Raw genomic sequence first — 12,463 nt, 5'->3', positions numbered from 1 at the left:
TCAGGATTCCCATAATTTACAGTCCCATTCTGGTCATGAGAGATCTCTATGTGGTCAATTAATATTGTACAGATTGTTGCTGTCTTCATAACATCCTAAACATTTTTTATTAATGAGGACAGGTTAAAGAAATCCAACTGAATTCCTGTAATGGCGAAAGTAAACGATAGAAGGCGAGTCTGAACCTCAACAGGGCCTGTGGATCGCTGACCCACTGAAATAGAATGTTACCCTGCACGAGTCGCTGATGTATTTATTTACTCTGACAGTGAGCAGATGAAAGTTAGTCACCACACATCCTGGCGAACTGCTTGCTTACCGTGCCACGCACATGGCTCAGGATGCATCGTCAGAACAAGGCAGGCCGGTGGAGGCTGTGGGATGCTTGAGGCAGTATTCAGTTGAGAAAATCTTGTGTCCTGTCATCCATGTTCTTGTGATACCTACCACCTACCTGAGCAAGTGTTCCCAGATACTAGTGGCCGCTTTTAGCTGGGTAATGCCCCCTGTCACAAATTGAAGAAAAAGAAAATGCTTGGGAAGAAAATAGTGTTGACTCTGACTTTTCCAGATCTTTGTCTAATCAAGTATCTTTGGGCCATGGTTTACAAACCAGCCCCGTCTATGGCCCAGCATGCAGCTGATGGGTCTTAGAAAATCTTCTGCAAATGTCATTCTTCCCGATACCAAAGCAAAATTTCAGAGGTCTAGCATTGATGGTTCAAGGTTTTTTAGGCAACAAAAACATTACACTTGTGGTCATTATGTCAGGACTGGGGGGGCTGCATATACAACAGTATTTTAAGAGACACCACATGTGCATGACTGCACCTTTATACCATGAGTTTGTATGTTTTAGTCTTGAAACACCTTGTCATACCATGAGCACCCCCTCAATGCAGAGGAGTACATCCATGGGAATGACACCCTTGTGACCCTGCACACAGTTCAGAGGAATTCCGAGCAATGTGGATTTGAAGCACCGATACCAGAGCTGGAACAGACTATGGACTCTGATCAGAATGACAGTGCTTGTAATAAATGTAAACACATCTATCTGAAGATTCTGAATTAATATGGTGCACCAGCACAAATACTTGACAAGGCTGTTGTATTTAAATACTTGATGGATAGTATGGGGCTCACGCACTAAGACACCACCAACACTGTGGCGTATTTTGTTTACATTGTGCTTGAAAATCCAAGTTGATTAGTATTGCCAGACCAACCCATTTGCCAAGTCACGTAGATATAAATAATAATAATAATAATAATAATAATTAAATACATTGAACTCCAGCACCATGTCTACATGCCTAATGACACTCTATTGCTGCCATGTGATTGGCTGATTACCTGTATGCATTAGCAAGTAGTTGAACATGTGTGTCTAATAAAGTATGTACAGACACTGTAATCTGATCGCATTTTAACAGACATGTGTACAGTGGAATCAGAAATTCTGATCAGTGTAGATTCTCACTGGACAGAAGGAATTACCTGACCTTTTGTTCCTTAGAATTAGTAATAAAAACAAACAGTCCAAGGTTTGAGTCCAGGTCAGGCCTTTCGGGGTGAAGCCTGCATGAGTCACTGTTCTCTGGGTGTACTCCAGTTTACAAAAGTCCAAATACTTACTATTTATGTTGACTTTGAATTACCTGTCTTATTGTGATCATTTGTGAAACAGTCTCTCGGTGTTTGGTCTGTGATGGACACGTGACCCTGCCTTCATCCATCTCCAGAACCCCGTGACCTTATGATGGAAGGATGGATGGAAACAATCCAAATAGCCTAAACTGTTCCGGGTGCGGTATTACTGTACAAGGCGCTGGCTGAAACTTGCTTAACAACTTACACACAGAGAGACAGAGCTCGTGCGTGGCGCGCGGAGCAGGTGAAGTGAGAGCGCGAGTCAAGTGCAGCTTTCAGCAGGTGCCGCCCCGCGTGAGCCGGCTAGGACGAGATGAAACGACGCCGCTGCACTGTGAATGTCTCTCCTTGCCTCCCTCCTTGCCTCCCCGCCTCCCCGCGCGCTCGGTGAGGTAGATTTGTAGTGACAGCAGCGGGTGCATTCGCCAGTCATTCCCCATAAAAGCTTCCGTCTGATCAAAGCCCCGCTGAGGCGGGGAGAGGCAGGGAGGCGGCCCGCTATGTCGGTGTGTGTCTGCGTGTCTCCGGTGTCTCGCAGGGTTGAGGCGGTTTTGAAGCTCTATAAACACAAAAAACCCCTCTCTGTCTATCTCCCCGCTATTTACATTTGAGCTCCGTTTTGCCTTGGCAGTAAAACATTGGTTTTATTCCCCCTGCCTGTAGCCCGTGTGACAGCCAGGCGCGGCTGCATTAATCAGCTCCTCCCGCTCAGAGTCAAGGATCCCTTAAACTGGAAGAATTAAATCTTTAAATACATTTTAAACGCGACGTGTCTGAGTGAAGTTGTGTTAACAAGCCCTCCAACCTGTGAGGCGTGCGTGTGTTGCGCGCAGGTTCCCCGGTGCGCGCTGAGGGGTTGGAGCGCACGCACCGCGGTGTTGATATAAATTTACCCATCCGCCGTCAATTAGACAAACATTTTAGCGGCGCGGAGAAAGTTCAGTCTCACCCGCAACGGAAACACCCAAATATCAGGACGACATCAGTGCAACCTGAACTTTTAAGTCACCTGCCAGTCACGCTTCCAATTTTCCATATTCATGTTGTTTTAAATCACCGGGAAGCCCGAGCATCCCTCTTTACCTCCTCATTAACATCAGTCGTCTCGTCACCGGCAGACAGCATTATTCACCATCAATTAAGTGCAGGGGAATCCAACAGCAGCCCACTGATGACACATCCTGGCACAGGGCCTGGATGCAGATGCTTAAAAAGGAGAAGAAATTTGGCAATGCAAATTTTGTAAGACTTTTAACAGCAGACTCCCCTCCCTCTCCCGCCTCAGATTGTGTTGTTGTCTGCGGCACAAAGCTTTCTATACATTGATCTTTTCTTTCTCAACAGTTTCAGACTAGTCTCCGCTGAATAAAACATAGGCCATCAACACTGCTTGAAGTTGTGGTCCCTACAATCATCACCATCATCACCACTCCCCCCATTACCAAACACTGATCGTCCATTGAAACTATAACTAGGATGCCACTAGTTAATGCAAACACACACTCCTCAATAATTACATTTTCCTTCATTATGAGATTATATCACATTTTGTTTTCGTTCTTGTATTTATGATCCGGGTTTAAAGAGGTGGACTTCACTTGGTTAAAACAATTCTTCAGTTTATGTGGATTTCACGTTCAGTCTAAATGTACAGGCAATAGTAGGGTTAGATTGTGTATGTGCTCAGCAAGCAATTGATTATATCTGGCAAAATGTCAATGGAAGTTTATAATGAAATTTGAAAGTGCTACAAGCAAAGCTATCATAACCACAAAGAAAATTGAGTCTTATGAATATACATATATTGGAATAAATGGGCAGTAAATATTAAATAATTACATTTATCAGTCTACATTTCTATTTCGATTAGACTAGTCACACAATCCATTATCATACATATATTGTAACGAATATTTAGTATGATAAATAGTTTAATAAAGAACCCATGAATGTCTTCATTCACCAAACTGCCTTGATGACAAGGACGTTTTCACATCACGAAGCAGAATTTAAAAGTTTGGGTTTTTATTTTTGAGGGGTTATATAACTTTCTAAATTGTGTACCACCTGAGAAAATGTTGAGCTCTCAAAGTAGCTACCACCGCTATGTGTAACCAGAACAGTCGTAGAGACTTCCCATCATTTTACAAAGGTGACACATTTACCCCAAATGAGGAATAATAATAGATTTCTGGCATTTTTCTTGGGAGTAGGGCTGCACAATATAATGCAAATTTATCATTAACAAGATAAATATTGCACAAATGGATGTTCTGATGCACAGTTAATGCTCTGCAAATCCAAAATAACAAATTTTTTTATTCTGAAAATAAATGTACACAAATTATGCCACTTGTGTAGAAATGAGCAAATTTGAATGGCTTGACAGTCTGAATTATTCCTTACCTGGTGGCTAAAGGGCAGAATTCAGAAGCCAGAAAATAGAAACATTAGAAAGCCCCACTCCTCTGCTCAAACAGATTGCAGATATATATTTTATAGAAAAAAATACAAAACGTAAAACAGGGCCCAGTCACAGCTCTGGTTCGAGCACTGTTATTTGTTCTTCCACACACATTACTATCACCGATTGGGTTGCATTCATTGCGAATCATAATTATTACGTGTTGACTTGACAGCTTGCAGCTGTAGTTGATAAACATTTGTGCTTCTCCAACATGAAAGAATATGAACAGACAGACCAACAGATGAGTGTTAGTGTGCTTTCAATCACACAACTTTATTCCAATAGTTTGTATGAAAAAAAAAATACAGCTTATATAAACATTAGGATCACTGAGGCTCTCTGCATTCTTAAACTTCACTATGTTACATTAGATTTGGAGGCACTGCAGACAAGACGCAGCTGAAAGTCAGCAAAACGTATCCAACGTTCCTCAACAATAGTCTGATAATTTTAAAGCCTCTAACTAAAGATGAATTTACACGAGATTCTTCAAACACATTCACACACTGTATCCGACTCCTCTCTGATCAAGGCAAGGTGGTGCTAATATGTACACTCTGTCTGGGTGATACCGTAGGTGTGTGTGTCTAGCCGTCATTGTGATTTTGCACCATGTGTGTTACTGTGGGTAGGCCTCAATCACCATAGCATGACCCTGAAAAAGAAAAAGAATTATGTGACATATGAAACTCACAAAATAGATAAACATTACATCCAAATCTAAATTTCCCAAGGTGTGCAATCACTTTTCAAAAGGGCAGAATTTAGTCTGGTATTACCTGTCCTCCTGCAGCACAGGCTGCCACCAGTCCGTACTGTCCTCCCTCCTTCTTCAGCCGGTGTGCCACTGTGGTCACCAGTCTGCACCCGGTCGCACCGAACGGGTGACCCAGAGACAGAGACCCTCCCCACAGGTTGAACTTCTCCATCGGGGGAACACCAACCTGCACACAGCACCAGGTTCAGGTTAGAACAAGCCGACCGCAGAGGTCAGTACACGTCACTCAAATTCAAATTGCATCCAGATTTTCTGGACCAGCAGTTAAAACGTGACATCTATTTACACCGATATGAACCTAACAACTTTGCTAAAGCAGGAATCTTCCTGGTTTCCTGAAAGCAGACCGCTATAGAAGCACTTTTACTCTTTGACCAAGAACATGTTGGTCCTTCCCGTCTCCTGGAGAAGCAGAATCAGACTGAACAACTGTAAATAAGAGACATAGTCACAACAAACTGGCCTGTGTCACAGCTTATTGTTCAGATAATTCGTAGCAGTCGTCTTTATAGTTTTTCTTTAGGCTCACTTGTAAAAGCTAATTCTGCATCCTTTAAACTGTTTTATTTCTCCATTTTAATGATCTCAAACTGAATATAAGGATTATTTTTTATTTAGTATTTTAATGTATTCCCATGTTCATGAAAAGCATATTGTTCAAATGGTACTCGCTAAAAAAAAAAAAACTTGCTTTGTCTTTCATACAGTATTTACAAGGCATTGTCGTTTGTCAACTGCAAATATCAACAACAACTTAATAAAATCAGTAAGAAAACTGAAACTAGGCAAGCAGCAATATCACTCCTTCATGCCTTTCTGAAAAGACACAAGACAAGAACGCCAGAGCCGGACCAATCATTGTCTTTACCTTCGACTTCCTGCCCATGTATGTTTGGGCAAACCAGTCCGAGTCCATGGCCTTCAGATTCGCCATGATCTGACCCTGGAAAACACGCAAATATCAAATCTGAATCACAACAGATTCCAGCCTGACAAGTGATTCCTACTGGCAGAGCAGTGCAGAATATAAAGCCAACCTGACAGAATGTACTTGGGCGCATTTATGATTTGTAAAAGGTAACATGCAGAACAGAACACGTATAAGATGAGAGACTGAAGTATTGGTATGGTAAAGAGGCATCAATAGAAAATCCCAAATTAGAGTCCGTTTCCTCCAAAATGTGTCGTGATAACTTACTGCGAATGCTTCATGAAACTCAAAAACATCAATGTCACTCATGGACAATCCGGCCCGCTCCAGAGCTTTGGGTGTGCTGTAAGTTGGCCTGAAATCAGATTTGAAACAAACAAAAACAATTACAGTTTACCTTTTGAAAGAGAAACAACTCTTAAAATTTGAAAACTCAATCTCTCAAAAAAAAAAAAAAAAAAAGCACATTCAAATACAGAAGAATGCAAGATATTGTCTTATTATGGAAAAAAATAGTGAGAGTAAGGTCGAGGAACTCACCCTAAAAGCAGCTGATCTTTCGGGTCCTGAGACACGTACACAAAGTCTCTGTCAGGATGAGAAATATTAGATCAGCTAAACCTCAAAGAGCCAAGGAAATACTAAATTAATTTCCAATGAGATAATCTATTGATCTGTGCCACACAATAGTCATCCTTTAATTTTAAAACTAGGTCAAACATCTGATGACTTATTGTACAGTGGAGTGTTGTTATGAGGAATTTTAAGGCTGCGTTACCAGAGAGGCTACAAGAGAGGCGCGTTCAATACCTGAGGTAGGCTTTAGGTTTGTAACCCATTGCCAGAGCTTTCTCTTCAGACATGATGAGCACTGCAGAGGCACCATCAGTCTAGAAACAAAGAAACAAGCAGTTTATTTGTAGCCGGGGTTGGTTACGTTCAAGGTCGAAGTACAGTTTCCAACACGTGATTGAAGATTTGGTTAAGAAAAAGTTATTCTAGTGCAGCTTCGGACTCCATGAGGGTGGAAAACAACAAAAGCCATGTAGGTAAACACATTTATAGTATTTCTATTAGCCGTGGGTCTGACCCCAGTAGAAGAAGCTCTGGCGCGAGTGTGTTTACCAGGAACGACGAGTTGGCAGCGGTGACGGTGCCGTGGGGTTTAACGAAGGCGGCCTTTAGTTTTGCCAATTGCGCCATGGACGATGGACGGATGCCGTTATCCTTTGACACGATATCTCGACCTGGGGAAGACAAACATGATGTTTCACAATGCAAACTTTTCCAAGTTATGTTACAATTCTTGCCAACAGTAAAACCGGTGGCTTACCGGGCACTTTAAAGGAGACGACGTCCTCCAGCAGCCCGGCGTCTTGAGCTTTCTTGGCCAGTGAGTGTGATCGCAGCGCAAACTCGTCCTGCTCCAGTCTGGAGACGCCGAACGCAGCAGCCAGACGATCGGCGCTGTGGCCCATCGTTTCCGCGGTGGAGAACTCGGCCACGGCGGGGAGCTACGCACATGAGATGTGAGAGAGGATTCAGGTGGGAAGTGATCACATTTAATAAAGCAAAGTGGTGAAGTGAATTCAGACCTCTGGGGAGAGGTGTGCCATCCGGATGCCTCCGATCAGACTGAGCCTCTGGCCGAGGGTTTTCGCCTTGTTGAGGGAGAGCATGGTCTTTCTCATCTTACGGCTGTGGCGGATTGGAACGTCAGACATGAACTCCACTCCTCCAGCCACGACCACGTCACACTGGCCAGCAGCAATCATACCGACAGCTGAAGAGAAGGATGAAATATTCAGATCAGGTGAAGCAAACAGGACCAAGCCAACAAAATCAATTTGGAACATTTTAAACCTGGCATGTTTATACAAAACGAAGCATTCGCATCACCGCGTCTGCAGATTTATGTTGGGGGCTAAACTTTACCGTAACAAGAAGAGACATCTGATACGATTCTCCTTCTGTGATGCTCCTTCGTTATTTCCTCATTGCCATTAAGCATGCATATAGATTTTCATCTCGTCTACAACTTGCTCAAATGAAATGTTTTGACGCTTATGCCTTGAAGAAAAGCCATTGGAGCTTGTTTTGTAGTAATTTTCGAAAATCCTTTGTTCCCTTTCACTTTTTCATGTTTCTATAGTGCAGAACACCTTAACATTTACAGTTTAGTCCATAATTCTCGTATTCATAGACAATTACGTGAGGTTTCTTTTTTCCCCCTTGACGTACCTGAGGTCATTGCCTGGTTGGAAGAGATGCAGGCCATGGTGACGGTGTGAGCTGGGATCTTGTCTGAGAAACCTGCACCAAGTGCAGCCTAAGAGCACAGTAAGATGAAATGAAACACCCTGACGTCACATACACAAATTGAGATTGAAGTTGAGATTATGTTCCAGTGAAACACCAAGTCTAAATTTTGAAGGAAGGAGTTCCACGAGCTGTGTGTGTGTGTGTGTGTGTGTGTGTGTGTGTGTGTGTGTGTGTGTGTGTGTGTGTGTGTGTGTGTGTGTGTGTGTGTGTGTGTGTGTGTGTGTGTGTGTGTGTGTGTGTGTGTACAGCACATACCTCTCGTGCTACATTACTGGTTTTGACTTCTTGAATGACTGTTCCATATATGATGTAGTCGACAGCATCTTTGGGGATTGCGGTCTTATTCAGGAGACCCCTAAATAAACCCAAGGAAATCAGATATGTTAAGAGTTGAACAGCAAATTTCAGATGTCCTCATCAGATTGAGTTTAGTTTTATTTAAAACTCAGTCCATTTTTTTTGTTTGACAAGATGACCCACACCACAGCATTAGTAACACAATGGCAAAAACGTCGGTGGTGTGGAAACGTCTCAAAGTGAGAAGTGAAATAGTCCACCACTTGCCAAGTCAAGAGTTGGATGCATCAGAACTTCGATATGACCAATTTGATGAAACTAAAATGCAAACGGCAGCAAGTTCACTCAGAATGCTTTCAACCCGGCTGCATTCAGGGGCCCAAATGCTTCGCGTATCAGAATCGGGTTTATTGCCAAGTATAGTTTACTCAATATGAGGAATTGAGCAATGCAGATAACTTTAGAGTCCCTCCTCAAATGTGAATCTGCACTTTTCACCTTCTTCCATTGAAATTTCCCTCAATATAACATCTGAAGGTCGCTGATGTTTCAAGTGCTGTAATTACTTATAACTTAACCGTGCTGGTAGTGCACGGTTAAGTCCCACTATTACAGCTGAGAGGGAGCACAGTAAAAGTCATTTCAATTCACATTAAGTTTCCAATCAGTCCTTGACATTGAAGATGGAGATTTAATCTGCGAGTTGAAAGCACAATTCCAACAGATGATAAAGCAGTGAAGAAAACCAGAATAGATGTCATGAATGAAGTATGAAAATGACTGCAGAAATTAAATTACTTATTGAAACTGAATACTTAGTCATAATAGTCCAGGATTGATCAGGATGATCAGTGTAAAACACAATTGTGTCAGGAACTCAAATTGTGGGAATTAACTTGGCTATTCAAGTTGGAAATGAAGGAGCTAAAGAAAACCAGCGACTTCTTTTGTAATGATCATATTGCATTATGTATTAAACATTGTATTATGTACTAAACAGTAATCCAGAGCCAAAAAAAGCTCAGTGGGGTACTTTCTTAACTTTGCACTCTGCTGATAATTGCCAGATTATCAATAGTGTAAATAAAAGTGTGAAATAATGTGGCACTTACTGCAGAGCTGCTCTCGCCAGGTCATGAGGCATCAGGTCAGCATACCTGTAAACGCACAGCAGAAAGGTTTTCCAATTAAACCACTACAATTATGTTTTTAGTGACAGTAATCAGTATATTTTTCTGACCAGAAGAACATTAAAAACAGCAGAAACATATCGAGAACGGCCTCCAGGAAGTGATTGAGCTATAAGTCATGGGTAGACGTACGTTGTTCCAGACAACAGAAAAGGTGTTCGGACTCCTTCCACCAGGACTATGTTCTTCACACCAGGCCGTGCCAGTGTCTTCTTGCTTTTTGTCTGAACTGAGGGAAACATTGCAAATCTGTAATATAGACATGGCTGAATTCTGGATTCGGATGCAACTGTAAAACCAAATTAACTTACCCTGTGCCTGAAGTGGTGCTGTTGAGCTGAGAGAACGAGCCCCTATGACAGAAAGAAAAACAATCATTATTATTGATTTAAATCAACAAACCACAGTTTATTTGTAACAAATCTCTCAAATGACTATATACATGTGGACTTAAAACAAACAAAAAAAGAACTTTAAAAACTACATACCCAACCGCACTGCCCAGGAAGGGCTGACGGGGCAGCTCCGCATCGAGTTCAGCAACATGGAAGCCATAATGTTCTAGATGAGGGGGCAAAAGAGATTTTCCCAGGTACTTAAAATATAATACTAAAGTGAAATGCTTGTAAAATATATAGTTTGTTTTTTGTTTTTCTAAAGAGTTCTAGTTTATCTTCATAAAGAACTGTACAGCCTGAGAGACAGTAGGTTGAAGTTAGCTCCATCACCGCGCAGCAAAAATGTGTACCTTGCTGGTGAATTGGGACATTGATATGGATCATATGTTCTGCCTGTGCTTGTCTTTTTTAACCTGGGCACCACTCTCAATCTAAAGACATGAAATCAGCCGTACCCATGAGTATTATCAGTCTTATTGTGTCAGCCGGTAATAGATGATGTGCCAAGGATACACAAAGGCTTCATAATAAAGAATAGGATATAAGAAATGACAGCCACACTGCAGTCTTTCAAATTCAAAATTATATGCATTCCTAACGCTGTCTTAACAATTGCTATTACTGTCAAAGTTGTTGTTTTTATGTTGTAAAGTAAATGCTTGTCATCATTGCTGTTGAAGCCTTGCTGCCATTAAAGCATGACTGATTGACCGCAGGTGAATCCAGACCTGCGTGTAGAGCAAAGGTCAACCTCAAGAAGCAACTATGAATTAAACCAGACAATCCCAGATAGATAGATGGATAGAATTAAATGGCCCCACGAGGATAATAATCTTTGCGTCTTGCCACTAAGGCAGGTACAATAACTAACTTACACTGGACGTAATAAACCCTCTGCGGTGACGACACGGTGAAGCTTTATTACTTACACCTCACTTTCAGTATGAATATGCAGATAACTGTAATACAACATGATAATTGAGGTTGAATAATCTTAATACACATTTGCAGCTGGCGGAAACTGACTGAACTCTGGAACTGCGGATCACAATGTTCTTTTGATAATGCAAGTGGGCCAAAAACAGTGCAAACCACCAGTGGAAACTACAACCATACGATACAAGGTCATGTCGGTCTTTTATGTTATTCTGCTTTTTGTTATGTGGGTCAATATGACAGATTTGTGACGGTCACCCTGTCCAGCCCACTGGGCTCCGTCTATGACCCTTCACCTACATTCCTCTTCTGGAGTGACAGAGGTAGAATGACAGAATCACGGAACTCAAAAGGGCTAAATACCCATATGAATAGTGGCAAACTCATAAAGTCCTCAACTGAACGCCTAAATCATTCAAAAATATCGTAACAATGTAAACGATAAGAGAGGAAGCTGCAGGCACAGGGTCCATGCTAATCAACCTAGCTCGTCAGCTACAGTTTAACAGGTCTAATTTTATCTCCCAAGGATTTGAGAGGAAATGACATGCAGGCAGAGATTAATTAAAGTTGGTTGTCTTTGCAGTTTCACGGTAGAGAATAACAGTGTTGAAGCTTACCTGTGTGTGTTTTAATCCTCTGCTCACCTCGACTCAGACGGAAGATCGGCCACAGTGGACTACAAACACCGCTTTCAAGGAGGTGGCCAACAATATGCCGGAAGGAAATTCAGTTAACAACGACTTCAATACCTACTCATATTGAAGCGAAATTTAAATGAAAGATTGTATGATTATATATATTTATATGTTTTATCCACGAAACCTAGGATAAATATTTGAAACAAAAGAACGTATAAAGCAAAGGCAGCTTTCAGTATGATTTGAGGTCTTCATCAAGTTATACTCTGGCGCCCCCTGTGGTCATTCAGGGAACAGCTTTTTCAAACTGAGTTCAGGTGGCTTTCCTGGTTGCAGGCAGGAGGCTTCTACTGTATTTACAACTTGCAAGCACCCACGATTGTCTGCTATGTCATATAAAATTAATAATTCATTGTAACTTCTTTTATAATTGCACGGTGCAAGTTGTGGCTTCATGGTGTCCGCAGCTGGCTTCAAATTGCACGTTGAACAGACATTTAACCACTGGAATAATAATTTAAATAAACATATAGAAATGTTTATTCAGGTTGCTAAAAAGAATTATAACAAGGGTCATTTTTTATTTTTATTTGATGTAATCTTGATGTCATTTGATGTAATCACCTGTCGTTTTACTATTTCCGTAGGATATACAACGGAAATAATAATAACAAATATTTATTTGTAAGTGTAACAAGATGTTTTGGCTATTTTGACAAGGTCCTGCTTGTAATGCTGCTTTCATATTGAGAAATTAAAAAAAAAATGATTTCATGACATCTCTGCAGCTTGCAACAGTCTGCTTTTCCCAAATCACCACAAAAAAAAAGAAAGAAAAAAAAAGTGGGGA

General features: G+C 41.4%; 1 protein-coding gene across 1 annotated transcript; it reads right to left on the bottom strand.

The window, feature by feature from the left end:
• Nucleotides 1-4,362: 4,362 nt before the first annotated feature.
• On the bottom strand, nucleotides 4,363-11,675 carry hadhb (hydroxyacyl-CoA dehydrogenase trifunctional multienzyme complex subunit beta). Its single transcript, XM_080513538.1, has 16 exons — nucleotides 11,593-11,675; nucleotides 10,127-10,199; nucleotides 9,950-9,991; nucleotides 9,771-9,867; nucleotides 9,561-9,605; nucleotides 8,407-8,506; nucleotides 8,071-8,158; nucleotides 7,425-7,612; nucleotides 7,163-7,343; nucleotides 6,955-7,076; nucleotides 6,640-6,719; nucleotides 6,370-6,417; nucleotides 6,097-6,184; nucleotides 5,767-5,841; nucleotides 4,900-5,064; nucleotides 4,363-4,775 (listed from the first exon to the last, which is right to left on the bottom strand). Exons 2-16 carry the CDS (start codon nucleotides 10,191-10,193, stop codon nucleotides 4,740-4,742), a joined length of 1,422 nt encoding a protein of 473 aa, XP_080369664.1. The 5' UTR covers nucleotides 10,194-10,199; nucleotides 11,593-11,675; the 3' UTR covers nucleotides 4,363-4,739.
• Between the last annotated feature and the right edge of the window lie 788 nt (nucleotides 11,676-12,463).

Source organism: Blennius ocellaris, assembly GCF_963422515.1.
Source record: "Blennius ocellaris genome assembly, chromosome: 18".
Taxonomy (NCBI): domain Eukaryota; kingdom Metazoa; phylum Chordata; class Actinopteri; order Blenniiformes; family Blenniidae; genus Blennius; species Blennius ocellaris.
Note: the sequence above shows the minus strand (reverse complement) of the source record. Positions and strands in the feature narration are given on the sequence as shown.

Bases quoted from the DNA above. Each gene is read 5' to 3' on its own strand.
- hadhb (XM_080513538.1), bottom strand. From the start codon at position 10,193: ATGGCTTCCATGTTGCTGAACTCGATGCGGAGCTGCCCCGTCAGCCCT. The intron at 7,344-7,424 runs GTCTGAATTCAC...TCATGTGCGTAG, and splicing joins TGGCACACCTCTCCCCAGAG to CTCCCCGCCGTGGCCGAGTT. The intron at 5,065-5,766 runs GTAAAGACAATG...TGCTGTGTGCAG, and splicing joins ACATGGGCAGGAAGTCGAAG to GTTGGTGTTCCCCCGATGGA.